General features: G+C 36.3%; 2 protein-coding genes across 2 annotated transcripts; both read right to left on the reverse strand.

Moving 5' to 3' along the window:
- Positions 1 to 2,079: 2,079 nt before the first annotated feature.
- LOC149651766 (uncharacterized) lies at positions 2,080 to 4,767 on the reverse strand. Its single transcript, XM_089846971.1, has 4 exons — positions 4,741 to 4,767; positions 4,238 to 4,669; positions 3,872 to 3,967; positions 2,080 to 3,799 (listed from the first exon to the last, which is right to left on the reverse strand). Exons 1-4 carry the CDS (start codon positions 4,765 to 4,767, stop codon positions 2,474 to 2,476), a joined length of 1,881 nt encoding a protein of 626 aa, XP_089703097.1. The 3' UTR covers positions 2,080 to 2,473.
- A 5,112-nt stretch (positions 4,768 to 9,879) lies between these two features.
- On the reverse strand, positions 9,880 to 11,507 carry LOC149651767 (uncharacterized). The gene is made up of 3 exons (XM_089846972.1): positions 11,476 to 11,507; positions 11,281 to 11,425; positions 9,880 to 10,887 (listed from the first exon to the last, which is right to left on the reverse strand). The coding sequence occupies exons 1-3, from the start codon at positions 11,505 to 11,507 to the stop codon at positions 9,880 to 9,882; spliced, it is 1,185 nt and encodes a 394-aa protein (XP_089703098.1).
- Between the last annotated feature and the right edge of the window lie 2,521 nt (positions 11,508 to 14,028).

Genomic DNA, 14,028 nt, shown 5'->3' on the forward strand with positions numbered 1-14,028 from the left:
TTCAAGTAAACTGATCTACTTTTGAAATACTTTACTTCACGCCTTTGAGCTCCTGGGGTAATTAAGACAATGACCTTTTTGTTTATATTAAACCTACTTAATTTAAAGGAAAAGAACGTGTTAGAATTTTCTTGTTTTTATACGAAGTAAATGTGTTTTACCACAAATTCAATCGCCTGCCTTTCCTTTAAAAATAATAATAATAAAGAAAAAAAATTAAGAATAAGTGATACTCTCGTCACGGTTGTTTTCGGGATAGAAATTAGAAATTAGGTTGAATTTCACTTCGATTCACTTGGATTGTTTATCGTGGGAATTATAAAAAAGAGTTTCTTTATAGTATTGGATGTTTTTCACACTACCAAAAAAAAGATTATAATACAGAACTTTTCTTTTCCCAAATTACTTCCGGGTTATCTTTACAAATTTTAGTTTTGGTAATCATATGGCCAATGTGCCATGGAGAAGTTCTTACTTCTTAGGAAGAGACATTTACCTCGTGTGCAAGCTTATCTTTGATTAGACAAAAACAAGCGCGTTCTCGTGAAACGGCGTGATCTAGTGAATTGGTAGGAACCCCAGACCAATTTAATTTTTAATATATCATAATTTTGACATGCGTATTTGGAGAGTTGTGGATTTAGTAAGCTTACTTTTCTAATCATATTTTGGACTCCTCTGTGTAATTTGAATTTGTATTTATCATTCTTGCATTAGGGCTACACTAGCCTATAAGAACTCTAAAATTGTTAGTACCTCAACGACTACAAATATTTTGAACCGATGTATAAATGGAAAAAAAATCAAAGTTTATCGTCTTGGGTTCTGTTAGCAATATGCTATAATATAAAGTACTTTCATTGGTATTCGCACATAGACACAGAATTGTATTATACAATTCCTTCCATCGCTGCTTCCCCCCCCCCGTCATTCTTTAACAATCATATATAGTATCATCATGAATTAATACATGTATACCCCTAAATATAGAGTCGCTATAGGCCCTAGTAGTGCTTCGGTTACTGTCACAAAAAAAGGCTAGACCATATCTTCTACTTAATTACACCTCTGCAAGTCTTACCTTCTGATTAGAATCCTTATTCATGCTTATGAATGAATGAATTAATAATCTGTATCTATATATAAGTCCTGACTGACTGACAGACTGACTGATAATCAACGCCCAGCCCAAACCGCTTGCCCTAGAAGGCTGAAACTTTGCACGAACGTTACTCATAAGTAGTAGGAAGAAAGATTTTTCCAATCCGCCGCCATCTTAGAAATGGCGTCCAGAAATGTAAAAACTCTTCTCTATGCAACAAAGTCCGCGCGTTTCATCCGATTTCACAAATATTTAGTACACTGGCAACCTATAGACGGGCTGAATGGTTTTTCGGGTTCGATTTGTTGCCATCTTTTTAAATGGCGGCCAAAAACTTAAAAACCCTTCGTTATGGAATAATGTCCGCATGAAAAGTAATAAAAAATGTCCCGACGGGCTAACGGGCTACGCCGAGTGCCTTCGCTCCTAGGGTGCTACAAAAATATTAGTCATCAGTTAAATCTACCCATTCTTTGTATCACTTTGATGGAAGTTCTTATTACATGCGATGGGGGAAAATAGGCCTTTATAGAAAGTTTTTACGGCTTGCGCACCTTGTTGATTTGTTCCGCCGCGCCTGCGCATTATAACAACCATACGTCACCAAAATTCTCTCTGACGTGACGTCACTAACCTTATCCGTTAAGCCTAGGCTTCCATAGCCCATTTTAAGCGATGGATACACAGGAGAACGAGTAAGTTATTTTAAATATTAATTAATTAGAGGAACAAACGCGTTAAAAAAAGCCCACCATTTTATCAGTCTGCTTTATCTCTCCAAATCTTGCCTCCAGTTCGTGTTTTTTATAACACAAAACTGGCTGAACTGAACTGACTCAATTTGAACTACAAGAGGGGCCAAGTACCCATAATTCCTTTAGAACTTTCTGTAAAGGCCTATTTGGCCTATAACTGATGTAATTTATTTATTTAAAGGTTTACCAATATTTCAACAAATTATCAATATTCTTTATTTGGCCGTAATCATTTTACAAGTCAACTTAGTCAATCAGTTTTATTATTTCAATTAATTGAAAAATATTTTCTCCCCATCCATCTTAATTTTATTTATAAAAATAACTACAAATTTCTATCCATTCTTAATAATAACTAATTTTTCGCCTTTTGAAGCTACTGCGCGGCAGAACCCTGGTAATTGTACATATGTTAATTACTAAAAAGGTTAATTACTTAAGTTACTAATACTGGTCATGTTTGAAAAGCTAAACACAATCTGAGCCCTACTAAAAATTAAATTAAGCCGATTTTTTTAATGGTTTCATAATCTCTCAATTAAAAGTTAATCCATGTTTTAATAAGTTATATAATTTACATTTAAATAAAAATCATACAAAATTCAAATCAATATTTTCAAAGATGTACAGTAAATGCTTCGGAAAACATTGGAAAAGCATGCGTCAAGTCATGCGCGTATAACGGCGTGTTTTGTCTGGCTAACTTGAAGTAGTTTCTCGAGAAAGCCCCTTCCGTTTGCTGCCTAGGCATTCCAAAATGGTGGAAATTCCATAAATGACCACCGTCATTACTGGATCCGTGTTGAGTATTTATGTTAGGCCTTTGTTGATTGGCTTGTTGGACAGGAGTAATCAAATGGTGCCATCCACCCCCTGGTGCTTGATGATGATGTTGTTGTTGATGTTGTTGTTGATGTGGTGTCTTGTGTCCTTGATCTAAATAAACAGTGTTCCTTCCTTTATTGGCTTTCGAATTGTCAACCTGTTTGTTTGACCCTATGTTTTCACGCTTTTGATGTTCTGTATTCCAGGATTCAACTTTGGCCGGACCTTCTTCGTTGTTAGATTCGTTGGGTTCTGATTGGTCAGATTCGGAATCTTCGTCATCATCCTGTTGATCTGGTCCAGGATCGGATTGGCTGTATTCCCTAGTTTCAGAGTTTTCGTTTTTATTACTATCTTCGTCGTCGCAATCTTCCTCTTCTTCTTCATTCTCTCTTTCTTCGTCAGATTCGGGTTTATGGCTATGAACTTTGACCTTGTGTTTAGCCTCGTGTCCTACTTGATCCCTTTCATAATTGGACGGAGACTGAAATGGCTCTACTTCAGGTTTGCGAAAGTATTGGACTACTTGATGGTTGGCTCCTTGACTAAAATGATCAGGCACTTGTCTATGGTTATATTTAACCTCGGCTTCAGGTTCGCTGCTATGACTTCGCTGCACGTCAGGTTGAGGTTGCTTCGAGTTGTCATTGAGAGGCTGGCTATATTTTGGTCTGTTAAAAATACGGACAATCTTTCTAGTTTGGTATTGTCCCAGTGGATCTGGTTGGTGTTGTTCTTGCATGACAACCGATTGATGCTGAGTTTCCGCTGCGGGTTGGTGATGTTGGGGTCTATGTTGTACCGTAACGACAGGATGATGTTCGCTGCCTCCATGATGGTGTCCCCCGTGCCCATGACCACTCTCATGTTCATGCCCTCCGTGCCCGTGTCCACTCTCGTGCTCTTTCTTGTGTTCATCTCCATGTTCCCAATGTTTCTTGTAGTCCCCACCGTGTTTTTTATGCTCGTCATGTGAATGGTGATGTTTTCCGCCTTTGTGATGTTCGTCCCCATGATGTTTCTTCCAGTGTCCGTGGCCGTGTTTGTCGTAATGGTCTTTGTGATGTTTTCCCTTGTGGAATTTCTTTCCATGATCACTTTCTTCGTGTTTTCCTCCCTTAAAATACCAAAATTAACATAAATAATAATCATACTGGAAAATATACATTTATAACAGAATATGACGTACTTTATGACCCCAATGGTCTTTATGTTCTTTATGATGCTTTTTATAATCCCCGTCTCTGTAGACATCGTGGTAGGTAATGTGGTCTCCGTATTCCTCCTAAAATGGAAAGTAGATTGTAGCATGTTACTATATCACACTTTGCATAAGTATGGGTCAAAAGGTTATGTGTCTGGTTTGGATAATAAACTTTAAAACATAAATTAATATTATCTCGCATATGCAATGCCGATACTATAATCCTGTAAGCAACACTCATACTTGAGTGTTATTAGTTCACTGAATCACACTTAAATACTGTCAAAAGTAATGTCTTATTTCTAGGTCACTTAGAAAAATATTTAACTAAAACTAATAAATCTGCCCTACCTTATGATGCGTCTTTTTGAATCCATGTTTCTTGTGTCCCTTATCCTTGTAATGATGATATCCAACTTTTCCCTTCTTATGTCCTCCACCTTCATGATGCTTCTTATGATGGTGCCCATGTTTTTCGTGTCCTTTCTCCGAATCCCCGTGTTCTTTATCACCATGTTTCTTAAAATGATGTCCACCTTTCTCTTCGTGATGGTGCCCACCGTATTTCTTATGCTTCCCGTGATCGTGTTCACTCTTTTCGTGTTTCTTCTCATGATCACCGTGTTCCGCTCCGTGACTATCTTTATGATGATGGTGACCAGACTTCTCGTGTTCGTGATGGTGGTCATCGTGTCCAGATTCGGCTGGTTCTAAGTCTTTGGGTTTGTCCTCTCCATTTGAAATTTGGATAAGGGTTATCAGCAGGAATGACGCGATTAGGAGCTGAAAGATTTTGAGGTTTTTGTATAAGTTTTGTATTATTTTTAACCGCCCAAATACAACGTTTAACGTACCCATTTAAGTCTCCTCGTAGCACCCATACTCGTAGATGATGCAGTCTGTTATATCCAAAATGGTTTTATGGTCCTCTTTTCAAATAAATAAACGAGAAAATCTCGTATCCAGGCAAGAGGGATATACGCTATACCGACATTAAACAACTCTGATGGTGTTATGATAGTCTTTCCGAGGTAAAAACCCCTTAAATACGTGCAGGCTTTTCTGTGTGCCCGGGGGATTGGCGTCTTCTTTTTTTCTGTTCTGAGAAAGTAATGTTAAATGAAGCACGAAGACGCTTTAACGGCCAAGTTCTATAAAGGTTTTCATCCCGACATATAAGGGAAAGTAAATTCATCCGAAAACAATACCCCATGATTTTTGAAAACAAAATGGTTGTAAGTCGTATGCTGTAAGGTATAATATTTACTACGTTTTGGTTTAATTTATTTTAAACCTAAGGGAATGACCACCACCACCACTACAACTCTAGAAAAGTTTACATTGCTTCATCTGGAAGCTTCAAAATCGACTAACCGTAACGGATAGCTAGGTTCTTTTTGTTAGGTTAGAGCTTGTACAGTATTTTTTACGTGCCATAGAAAAATAGTAGGCCTAGATCTTTTCAAAAAAGTAATTTTCGCCCGACTAATAATACATACTCTTAAATTTTTACGTCAACCACATCCTTTTGGTAATAGTTACCTACTGTTCTGATATTTATTTATTTATAATTATACAACTTTTTTTTAAATCATTATACTTAGGGTTGCGGTGTATTTTTTCTTCGTTTGTTTCTCGGAATGTATGTTTACTGTGATGATAAATCAACAGGATAATGAGTACCCTTGTTTGGGATAAATTTCTTCATGTGTTTGTCACCTATTATTGGTTAATTGCTAAGGTGTTATCCCGAGACTGAAGTCTTCATAACTCTCTTAAAGGCCGACTTCCAGCGAAAAGGGTTCTAGCGAACTGAAAACCGAGCATCGAGACTAACAATGAAGCGACCGTGCCCATTTTCGAAGCCCCGCTGGGGTAAAAGATGGAAGTGCTCTTTTAGCTAACTGAAAGCCGTGCAATGTGTTGAAGATACACAATAGAATTTATTTCCTCTTTTGCTTTCCCCTGAAGGAAATTCTCTATTGTATATCTTCAGTTCGCTAGAACCACATTGCACGGCTTACAGTTAGCTAGAACCCTTCCATCTTTTACCCCAGAGGGGATTCGAAAATCGGCGCGATCGCTCCATTCATAGTCTCGATGTTCGGTTTTCAGTTCGCTAGATCTCTTCTCGATGGAAGTCGGCCTTTAATAATATTAAAGTATTTATTAATATTAAGTTGATTTGGGATCAGATTATATTAGAATACTGTAAGATATTTATCAATACATTTTTTAATCTGAAATCATCATGTAAATATGAAATCCCCTGACTTAAAATACTAAGTCAGTACTCAGTAGCTTCGTAAATCACGAAACATACAAGCTCAAAGCAATTTCTTTTTTGTGTGTCGAAGTCATTTGAAAAAACGTCATATTGACTTAAATATCAAATTCCTGTTTACCAATTTAAAAACTATATCTCTTTCCGTCTGACATGGGTTGGTTACGCGACATTACCCCTGAAATCAAATTTAGAATGTCTATGACGACTATCTCACTTTGTCACGGTCAAAAATAAACTAGCTTTGTCGGTGTGCGTGTAGTCCCTCTTGGAAGATGATACGGATACGGCACGGTGTGGTATTTTCAATTCTAAAGAGGCTTCGTTCGAGGACGTGCTGATACCACTCTCTTTCAATATAACCAAAGCTCAACATTTTTTTTTTCTACAATTCTAATGATATTTTTGGTTGCGCTAAAGTGAGGTTGAAACTTTGGAAAAGTTTGATACGTAATTGCATTGAGAAAGAGAGTTAGTCAAGTTTGAATCAGTAAGTTGACTAACTTGGCTCGCAGGTTGAGGGCCTGACAACACTGCTTTGTGATAAAACTATGTATGAAGGAGTTAATACATAGTTTGACTAAAATGGGTTTTGCCATAACCCCGGTTGCTGACGCTGGAACGTAACTGCGTTAAGAAAGAGCACCAGTTCAGTTTAAACCAGAAACTTGGCCTGACAACACCGCATTTAGATAGAAAGATGAATCTTATTCAGTTGAAATCGAAAACTTCGACTCCTCTTACTATATACTCCCTGATCTACGTCACTATACAAGAAACTCTCGTTATTTACTTTTATGTTATTTATTTATGGCTGCGTTCAGTAACCGGCATCGAAAAAATCGATGACTAAAAGATGACATCGATTTCTTACTGAACGGTATTTCGCGTCTTTGGGCCTGACGTCATGATGCTCATTGGATGCCCATCAGAAAAATCAGCTGTGAGAGGAGGTTTTTTTAGTGAGCATCGGATTCATGACATAAATTTCGTCATTTTGCGCCGCGACAAAAAAATGAGGGGTACTACATCCCAATCTCCACCAATTTAAAATAATGAAGAGTTGACAAATATTATCCTTATGGATAATAATACTAAGAAGCAATATATTATTTCGGTAAAAAATGGATTCTGACAGAATTTTGATTTAATTGATAAATTGAAGTACAATATCTTTGTAAATAGTTCGGTTTTATTATTTAAGCCGTTATCTTAATATCGTTGCCATTTAGAAAAACATCGATTACACAAAATTGTGTCGTTCAACAACTGCAACGTTATCATGACGTCAAAAGAACACCGATTTCATTTTCCCAAACATCGATGTTTTTCCTGATGAGTGTTACTGAACGCAGCCTATATCTGATGCATTTCTAAACGTCTTCGATTGAACTTATCGATTTTAAAATTATATTAGCTATCATTTAATTTCAAATTGTTGTCAGACATTCATGACATATTTCGTTGGTTTAAATAATAGGCCATTAAAAGTCCATTTCGAAGAAGTAACAAATCAATAGGTATATTTTCATTTTGTTCATTTTTTTTCATCCTCCCTTGAAATAATGGGATATATTTTTTTTCTATCGACCTGTTCATGACAGGCTGGCTGTTACGGAGAAAGAACGTCTGAAATCCCATGTCTCTTTACACGAGGTGCTTCTAAAGACGTAACTGTCGCCCTTGATTTAGTTTATATCGGATCGCTTAATCTTGATTTATTGGCTATAGAACCTTAGGCCTTATTCCTTGGCTACTTTAGGTAGGACTTAGGGTGTTCAATATGAGAAGTAAAAAAAAATAGACTTGACTCAATATTTGGGGTATGCCTATTGATGCTTTGGACGCAATTTAATATTTTTAGTTAAATAAGTGAGGGTGATTTAATTTAATTTTAATTTATGCAGATTTATGTTCTATTTGTTTATATCAAAGCAATAATACATTTACATCTTTATCCGACTGATAATAATCAATCAATATATTGATATAGGATAATATAGCATCAAAACATTAAAAATATTCTTCTCAAAATGAAGGTTAGTTTAATTAATTTTAATTTAATGACTTACGATAGAATTAAATGTTTTTTTGGTTTTTATTTCTTATAAACTAATTAATTATTTTTAAAAGTTAAAAGAACCCTAATTAAATTAACTTCTTTTGAAAATTTAATTATAAATGAAAACTAAACACTCGAGTTGTATTCAAGATCTTAAAAGTGGGTGTAGTAAAAAAAATGAAAAATTAATTGGGGAAAAAATGAAACCGCATAAATGTTTTCCTTGAAGTTAAGCTTTTCCGAATTTCTTTTCCGAGTTAAAAAATTAAATTTTATGGACACACGTCTTGAGTATTGATAGGCATACTCCTATGAATATTGCCTAGGAATACATGCAGTTAATTGGAATCATTGTGTAGCATTTTCACTCAACGTATCTAGGCGGGTTTTGTGGGAGGAGCCCACAAAGAAATTAACTTGGAAGATATGGAACATGCACAATAATTCCTTATACCTTTATGTATTCCTGGTATGATTAATAAAATTCATGACCTTATGAATTTCATTCTAACCATCTCTTTCTATTCCATTCACCATCATGAAAAGGTTAGGTGCATTGAGTCGGTCTCACGGAAAATTTCAATTCACGTCTATAGACAAATTCAATCTAAGAAACGGTACTGCTTAACTGTAAAAATAATTCAAAACCCGGAATTCTAACCCTGTATTCTGTTCTATCATTTCCGCTTGGACTTAGCTTTCTGCTGCTGAATTTTGGTAAATGAGATGGGCTGTAAATTCGAGAAAACGAAACGGTGTTTGAGAAAAACTCCTTGAAGCGAAACTAATTTTCTACTTGCTAGGCCTAGCTAGCCCTTATAGTAACATAGTTTTTTTGAGGGGTAAAAACGAGGCTCGTTTCTTACGCTTTAAAAAGAATGGAAATGGCAAGAAGAAAAAAAGCTCTTTGGAAGTTTTCTAGGCCTACTTTTATTCATTTTCGTTATTGGAGTGTCGAGTCGACTCGAGAAGTTTTTGTCTCATGAAGCTTGTTACGAGGTTTCGGTCGCGTTTTTCGCGTCTGGTAGAATATCGTTCAAGAAAAGGCATGAAACTTATTCTTCCCTAGCGTAATACCGAACTTTTTGCGAGTCTCTGTTTGCGTCTCTCGAGCGTGAATTTTCCAGCTTACCGTTTTTTTGAGAAAATTGAAGAAATGCAAGAGGAAGAACTATATAGGTTCTCTCTTCTTTTTATGCGAGTAAAAACGGTTTTTGATCAGTCCATTATTGAATTCTATTCCCCATAGAAAATTTATTTTAAATTTAATGAATTCTAAATTTAATAATAAAAGTTTTGTAATATTTAAATTAAGGTTAAGATGTTAAAGAAATTGAAAGAAAATGTAAGACTTTTTGCACTTTGTTAAATTTAAATTTCACGAGAATTTTTCTCGCGCTAAACGTTTTCGAAGACGTTTTTCAATACATTTCACGGATTTTAACTTATAAAGACTTATTTTGTGTTTTAGCTTATACTTAAACAATTACATAACAAACTCGAAACAAATTAATAATTCAAATTTTGCTATTGTCATTTAATAAATTAAATAACGTTACAATTTAGTTTAGTTTTAGTTACAGTTTATATTACAGACAGCTCATTGAAAATTTTTTATTCTACTAATTATGATAGTTTAGATTCAATTTAATAATATGAATGAATAGGGTAGGATTCATGACCTAATGAACTTTCCTCGGAAGAAAACCCGCCATCTCCTCCGTAACCGCCATGGCTTTGAAATCCTCCATGGTGACCTCCGCCTAGACCAGAATCTCCTCCGTGAACTCTGTGGAACTTGTAGCCTTCATCACCTCCCCCTCCTTGTTCACTATGTCCACCATGATGGTAGCTGCTGGGTGCACTGTAACCACCATGATGTCCCCCGTAATGGTGTTGAACAGGAATGTGTACTTGATGGTGTACAACTGGTTTCGAGACGTGATGTCCAGCGTGGTGGCTGTGATGACCGCTACTTAAATGGTGGTCTCCTCCGTGTTTATGGTTGGAATCCTTGTGGTTTTCGTGATGGGAGTGACCGTGTTTACCGTAATTCTCTCCTTTTTCTCCTTTCTTGAATTTTTCTTTGCCATGGTTGGTCTTTTCGTGTTTGCCACCCTCTGTTTTGAATTCTTTCTTGAAGTCCTTGTACTTCTCCTTGGCGTCCTTTTCCCTGAATACATCGAAGAACTTCTTGTTCTGCCCGTATTCCTCTTTATGGTAAACGTTCTTGAAACCAGTATCCTTGTGTCCACGGTCCTTAAGATAACCATTGTCTAAGTTGCCACCTTCTTTACCCTCGCCGTGTTTCTTCTCTTTTTGAAAGTGTCCTTTTTCGGCACCCTCGTTATTGGCGATACCTTCCTTCTGTTTACCGAAAGAGTCGTGGTATTCTCCACCCTTTCCATGTTCTTTCTTGCCACCAAAGTCATGATGGCTGCCGTACTCTTTCTTGCCTTCTTTTTTATGTCCTCCATGGGATCCGTGAGATCCTCCGCTACCTTCTTCACCACCACCGTATCCTCCGTGTTCGTATTCACTTGGGAATGACGCTACGTCTTTGAAGTAGCTACCTTCGGAACTGTATAGTTCTTCGTCATCGTCTTGCTTTGTTGCCAAAGCTACTCCGATGAGGGTCGACACTACCAATAGGAACTGTGGAGTAAAGTAGTTAGTATAGGGCGCTGTCGGTTAGCTGTGGCTAGCCACCACCCCTCTATGCATTGTAAAGGCGTTAGATAAGTGGCAATAAGTCGCAAGATGACTTGGTCCAATTAGCTAGCTGAACTTAATTTTGAGGTAAATCAAGTTGATGTACTTGGGCCTACATTACGAATATGGGGGAAATTCTCTGCAGTAATAAACTATTCAGGAAAGGGTTGTAAAGCTACATTTAGATTTAACGCAATGTCTTCTTGAATATTTTTGAAAGTTAAAACTTTTTACGTTTACTTTCATAAAACTTTCTATCCGTGCTAAGCAAGTTAAGTTTTAACTGAATAAATTATTAGACAGATAATAAAAAGAAGTTATTAAAAAGTACAGTACCTTATAAATCCTCATATTTGCGGTTCCTCTTCTCGATAGTGAAGTACCAGCCTTCGTTACGAGAGAGTCGAGATTATTTTGATTTAAAAAACCCAGGAACTCTCCCTTAAATATGATATCAGATACCGCACCCTCAACACCGCGACTAATAAAATTGATTAAATTTACCATTAATTAACCACTGTTTTGGTATACACTTTAGCCATACCGTGGAATTGTGTGGTCATGCGTAGTGGTTTCTTTATAAACTTCCTGTGATCACCAATTATAAATTTTGTTTTTCCTACTAAAGCTGGCACAAACGTAAGGTGGTAACACTCATAGCGTATCATTAATAATTTTATATTGAAAGATATATAGTTATGTTTATCAATCAGGCGAGACTAGACGGTCAGTTTTATTAAAATTAATAAATAAGTAAATAAATATTTGACAGGTGTTTATTGACCTCTCTGATCATGTGTTTATGATAAATATAATGGTGGGATTTGATTAAACAGAGCTTGAAATTGCGCATTTACGAAGTTTCGTGGAAATCGTAATATTAATTAATTATTATGATTAAATTATAATAAATAAACACCTCGATTATAATAAGTAAGCAGCCTACGATTATTGCGTTTTCGTAAGCCTTGCTTATTATTCAAATATGATTTTCATGTAATTTAAAAACAGATTTTAACAAAAATTCGGAATAAATTCTGAAATCGCTTAGAAATAGACAAAAATAAGCTTTATTTCATTTCAAGAACTTGAAATTATTTATTGAAGAATCATAAAGACTTTAAACACCTAAAAATAAATCATTTTATTGGTCAAGTTATACATATAGTTATATAAAGTTTCGATAACACCTGTAAACAAATACACTTTCCTTACCGATGTTGCGAAATTATTACGGAACTTAATTTTCACGTTAAAACGCGATAGACCGAAACGTCTATGCTAATCGTTCAATATGTTCCTGGAGAGTCAATGGTCTATACCATACCCCCTATCCAAATGTTTCTAGCTTTTTAACAAAGTCTCCGAATCCCTCACTGAAACCAAACATGTCGTCTAGTTTAGTTACTACAGTGTCGTGTTGTACTGATTGATCTGCCTTTGATAATTCCTCTCCGGCTTTCTTTGGAGCTACTTCGCTAAGTATTATATCCTGAACGTTTTTTGGCCAAAATATCTTGACAATTTTTCGTCTTGCATTTGTCTTTAGCTTTTCTACGTCTCCAGATTTAATTTCAGGCTTTGAACTTTCTAATTTCGAAGGCTGCTTGCTCTTTTTAATTAAAGAGTTGTTTGATGTTGTCGATGGCTTTGATGGTTTCGTTTGACTCGGATTCTCAGACTTGGTATGAATTAGTCTTTTAGTCTCATTTTTCTCTTTCTGAATATTGGTTCTTGGAACCTTGGACTTAAGTTCAGGTTTCTTATAACGCTTTACTTTATTTCTGCGCTTTGATTGTGGTATTTTAGATGCGGGTTTGACTGTATCATTACTAGGAGAATCCATATTGGTTTTTGGTTTCGCCTTTGGTTTTGAAATCTTGGGTTTTGTAACGAGTTTGCTCGCAGTCTTAGGTTTTCTTGTAGTTTTTACCGAAACTTTAAATGACTTCTTGGAACCTTCAGGTTTTTCATCGGTTTTAATTGAAACCTTAGATGCCTTAGGAGTTTTAGCCTTTTTTGTTGACACATTAGATGCCTCCTTAGCATTAAGGGTTGCAGCAGTTTTTATGGATTCCTTAGATGCCTCCTTAGCCTCGGGTGTTTTAGCAGCTTTGACTTCCACCTTAGATGTCTCCTTAATGTCAGGTTTTTCAGCGGTTTTCACTGACACTTTAGACGTTTCCTCCTTTGGTTCAGGTATCTTCGCCTTTTCAGACACCCTGGAACTCCAATCTCTCTCCTTTTCATCAATATTTTCATGTCCATTCTTTTTACTTGATTCATGTTCTATTGATTTCTCATCAACTTCCTTCTGGTGCACCTGAGCACCGTGTTTCTTATTTTCACCGTGTCCAGTTTTATCATTGTCAGATTCATGTTTGCGTTCGGATTCGTCTTTCTTGACCTTTTCGCCCTTCTCGTGATCTTCCTTGACCTCTTTACTGTGGTCAGCGAATTCTTTATGGTATTTATCGTATTGTCCGGCGTCGGAATCGTCATGGAATTCTATCTTTTCATCGGATTCCTCTTTATGCACCACTTTCCGGAAGCCGGACACTTTATTACCCTCATCAAACATGTTGCTTCCACCCCAATCACTTTCCTTTTTCCCGTGAGCCTCTTGGTGTTTGGTTGAATGTTTATCACCTTCAGTACTTCCCATTTCGTCATAGAAGTCATCTTTCCCGCTAGATTCCTTTTCATATTCTTTACCTTTATTGAGGTGGTCACTTCCGCCGTATTTATGGTGTTTTCCGTAATCAGAATGACTGTAATCCTCTTCTTCATCAAAATCTCCAAATTCTCCACCACTTTCATCCCCAGAGTGGTAGTTGTTACTGTCTTCAAAGTCTTTATGGGTGTAGTAATGTTTAGAGGCGGACATAACCACGTCTCCCATTAATAGCTCAGTTTCGTTCAGTTCATCCTCGGTTAAACGGTGCGCTGATTGTGATTGGCCTTGCAGTAAAAGCGATAACACGAATGTTATGGTATTCTATACGTATAAAAAAGATATCATATCGAAGATTAGATAGATGCTAGTAAAATGAAATTTTATTAATTCATATCACATGGCCTAGA

This window comes from Phalangium opilio, unplaced genomic scaffold, assembly GCF_054372755.1.
Source record: "Phalangium opilio isolate 3A_F unplaced genomic scaffold, DU_Popi_V2 ptg000082l_1, whole genome shotgun sequence".
Classification (NCBI taxonomy): Eukaryota; Metazoa; Arthropoda; class Arachnida; order Opiliones; family Phalangiidae; genus Phalangium; species Phalangium opilio.

Excerpts from the sequence above, each read along its gene's own strand:
- LOC149651766 (XM_089846971.1), bottom strand. The coding sequence starts at position 4,767 with ATGGGTGCTACGAGGAGACTTAAATGG. Across the intron at positions 4,670-4,740 it reads CTACGAGGAGACTTAAATGG|CTCCTAATCGCGTCATTCCT; the intron begins GTACGTTAAACG and ends AAAATCTTTCAG. Across the intron at positions 3,800-3,871 it reads AAGACCATTGGGGTCATAAA|GGAGGAAAACACGAAGAAAG; the intron begins GTACGTCATATT and ends TGGTATTTTAAG.
- LOC149651767 (XM_089846972.1), bottom strand. The coding sequence starts at position 11,507 with ATGACCACACAATTCCACGGTATGGCTAAAGT. Across the intron at positions 11,426-11,475 it reads TTCCACGGTATGGCTAAAGT|TCGCGGTGTTGAGGGTGCGG; the intron begins GTATACCAAAAC and ends CAATTTTATTAG. Across the intron at positions 10,888-11,280 it reads CAAATATGAGGATTTATAAG|TTCCTATTGGTAGTGTCGAC; the intron begins GTACTGTACTTT and ends TTTACTCCACAG.